Source organism: Cyprinus carpio, chromosome B3 (assembly GCF_018340385.1).
Source record: "Cyprinus carpio isolate SPL01 chromosome B3, ASM1834038v1, whole genome shotgun sequence".
Classification (NCBI taxonomy): domain Eukaryota; kingdom Metazoa; phylum Chordata; class Actinopteri; order Cypriniformes; family Cyprinidae; genus Cyprinus; species Cyprinus carpio.
Genome location: NC_056599.1, coordinates 8,966,314 through 8,970,099, shown reverse-complemented (window position 1 = coordinate 8,970,099; position 3,786 = coordinate 8,966,314). Strand labels below are relative to the sequence as shown.

At 37.1% G+C, this 3,786-nt stretch overlaps 1 protein-coding gene across 1 annotated transcript; it reads right to left on the bottom strand.

Annotated features, from left to right (window-relative positions):
- Positions 1–348: 348 nt before the first annotated feature.
- adrb2b (adrenoceptor beta 2, surface b) lies at positions 349–3,530 on the bottom strand. The gene is given in 1 exon segment (XM_042719550.1): positions 349–3,530. A coding segment is annotated over 1 exon segment (1,362 nt). The 3' UTR covers positions 349–2,168.
- Positions 3,531–3,786: the final 256 nt, after the last annotated feature.

The following is a 3,786-nucleotide window of genomic DNA, read 5'->3' as shown; positions in this document are numbered from 1 at the left end:
AAATTTATACAAGTAAATACCATTTCAGAAATGCGCAGTCAAAACTCAGTAACATATTATTCTGTACCCACTTACTGATTTGTCCATCACTGTGTTAAATACTTCAGTTACTTACACATAAGGCATGACGTGTTGATTAATACAGTACCCACAACAAAGAACCCTAATTGCTTTATGTAATTAAAACGATTCAACGATTTTAGAGAGAGAGAGAGAGAGAGAGAGAGAGAGAGAGAGAGAGAGAGAGGGTGATTGATAGATAGATAGATAGATAGATAGATAGATAGATAGATAGATAGATAGATAGATAGATAGATAGATAGATAGATAGATAGATAGATAGATAGTATTTGATTAATTATAAATTATTGTAAAGTATAATATTTTTTACATTTATATAATTGATATTTCCATAATTGTTTTTATAGTTTACACACATTAACACACACATTCCATAGTATTTCCTACACAGTGCATTTTCTACCACCTTACCCTAAACATACCCCTTACACACAAACAAAAAGAAAAGAAAAGAAAAGAAAAGAAAAGAAAAGAAAAGAAAAGAAAAGAAAAGAAAAGAAAAGAAAAGAAAAGAAAAGAAAAGAAAAGAAAAATACACACAAGATCAAAATTTACTCATATTACTATCATTGTGTGGACATTTGGTTCCCATAATGTAGGGAGTACCAGGTACACACACATTTTCTGAGTATTTCAAACATCTATGTATATTAACATCAAAATGTTTTATTTTCTTTCTTTCTAACAGTGTAGACACCATATCGAATTTTATGTAGATGAAAATGAGGCTGTAAATATTTGCAATAGCACAATAGCCTGTACTATATAAAAGGTTCTAGATTGTATAGGTCATAATATTCAAAACTCACAACTTTCAATCAAGTTTTTATGTACTAAAAGTTTTGGTTACTGTTTACTATGTATACTGTATTTACTCTAACAATAACAGTAAATAATGCATAATTACATGCAACTAACCCTAAACCAAATCCTGATTCTAACTGCAACCCTATAGTAATATAGTACAGTAATATTATATTACTCAGTTCCTAATTGTATAATTACACTGTAAGAAGGACAACATAAAACAAATTGTACCCAATATTTATTTTGAAAAATATTTTCTAAGCTAAAAAAATAAAAATAATAATAACATTAGTTGCTATGTAACACAATTATTTTACAATTCTTAAAATTAAATATGGCGCTACCCTGACTAAGGTATACAGCCACATAAGCTGTCTAATATGTCTTTCTCCATTGCCCATGACATACACTGTATTAGTAAATATGTACACACATACAGATGAAGGGGGCTGTGTATGTGAGTGAACATGCCAGTGACATCAGCGGTAGGCATGTAAGCATACATTTGTCATTTATTAAGATACAGATATTTTGTTATTATTTTGTTAAGATTTACAAACTCAGCTTTTAAATATTGTGTTAAACAATGAGAATAACTTGGCATCTTCCTTGCAAAAAGTGACATGTTAAATACACCATCATTATTGTGCCACCCAGCCTGTGGCACACCTTATATAAATATGAACCTTTATAGATAAAACTTCAGCTGTAACCTTAAAATAGTTTTCCAGTGGAAATGGGGAAGGTTGAAGTGCAGTGTTTGGAGAGAACTACATGTCTCTCTCGCTTTTTTCGTTTCAACAAGAACAGCTGGTTATAGCACAGACAGCAATGTGCACCTGTTGTCCCGCATCAGAAGGTTATATTTCCTCTCTCTGGAGGAGTGCTCAGAGATATTGAAGACCCTGGCTTTCAGAGAGCCAAAGCTCTTAATGGAATGTAACAAGTCTGTCTAGTACGAGACGACCCTCTGACTCTCTTTAAGTATGTAATGCACATTTTACAAATTTTTAATATTTTATAAATCCAGAGTCTCTGTTTTTAAGTTGAGGCATTTTTTGATTAATTATGAATTAAGTATCCTCGCAGGTTTTAGCTTGAAAACTGAAACATGAAGACTGAGACTTAAAAACTGTCCCGAGGTAGTAATTCAGAGGTAGACTGTTTAGCCTTTCCAACTCTGTCTTAGATTTCTTGCACACATTTTCTTTGTTGTCCAGAAACATAAGTTAATTCAGTTTCAGTAGTTCTGACTCAGTCAATAAAAGTGTGAGCATATGTCAACAGAACATATTAAATACTGTGTATATATAGGCAAATGTTTTTGGTTCAAGGACTACAAAATCTAAAAACCATGTTTTGTCACAGACAAAAGTGGACTCAAACAGAAAGATCTCTAGTGCTTTAAAATGACGTACTGGGATTATGAACGTTAAGGTTTTTACATTGTTTTTGGTACCTGCAGTTAAACAGTCAGCACCCATTTCTGTTTCGCAAGCTGGTGAGGACTCTCGTTGTCTGGTGGTCTTCATGTTGACTTATGGCCAGATGTGGCTGCTATAGTTATATCACTTCTTATTCTTTGTGGAAGGTAGTTGAGAAGTTCTTCAGCACAGGATCTCCTGAAATGCACATCTAAACTCAGGACTCCTGCAGTAGATCAAGGGGTTGAAGGCGGAGTTGGCATAGCCGATCCAGTTCAATATCCTGAATGGCAACATGATGTTGTCCATCTTCCAAATGGCTGCCACCACGTTAAGCACAAAAAATGGGAGCCAGCAGAGGGTGAAGGTTCCCATGATCATTCCTAAAGTCTTCAGCGCTTTGTGGTCCTTCATGCAGAACTTGGTCTTCCGGTTCTTTACCACATTTCCCTCCTGGGTGCTGAAGCTCTGTGTGCGTATGTGCCCTTCAGTGCGGTCAATTTTCTGAAGCTGTCTACGGGCCTCCTGGAAGACCCGGCTGTACACAAACACCATGATGACCAGCGGGATGTAAAAGGAGATGATGGAGGAGGTCACGGCATAGGCGGCATTAGTGTTGAAGTCACAGCAGGTTGGGTTCTCCAAGCAGCTCAGTGCCTCAGGTTCATCTGACACCCACCACTGCATGTGGATGGGCAGGAAAGAAATGAGGGCTGCCACTGCCCACACCCCTAGGAGCACCCCACAGGCCTTCCGCTTCGTAAGCACTGACTGATAGCGCAAAGGCCACATAATTGCCACATACCGGTCCAGGGCAATCACGCACAATGTCTCGATGCTAGCGGTCACACACAATACATCTGTAGCCGTCCAAAACTCGCAAAAGAATTTTCCGAAGTGCCACTTGTTTAAGAGAATGTAGCATGCACCAAATGGCACTACCATGAGGCCCATAACCAGATCTGCGCAGGCCAAGGAGCTGATGAAGTAGTTGGTGACCGTCTGCAAACGCTGGAATTTTACAATAGCACTGATGACCACCACATTGCCGAAGACAATGCCTACAATCAGAATCACCATTAAGATGCTAATTAAGATCACCTCTCCTTCGCTGTACTCCAAGCCAGGCAAGGACACTGGAGAGGAATTGTTTAGCCATGCTGAAATATTCATGTGCAGGGAGGTGTTCTCCATGATCAGTGTATGCCGTCACTCCATGAGCTTTGTCCTGGGAAAGGAAAATCATCATAACATTTGGTGAGAGCAATATTAGCCTCAAAAGAAATACTCAAGTACAAGTGAACAGAAAGTACATACAATGTAAATCAGAAAGCAAAGTATGAGAATTATCATGATTATGATCGTGGATGTTATTTATTATCTTGAGAATGATAAAACAAACAAACAAACAAATAAAGAATAAAAACATAAAAAGGAACAAATTGTATGTTCAATCTACTTACTAAAATCAGGA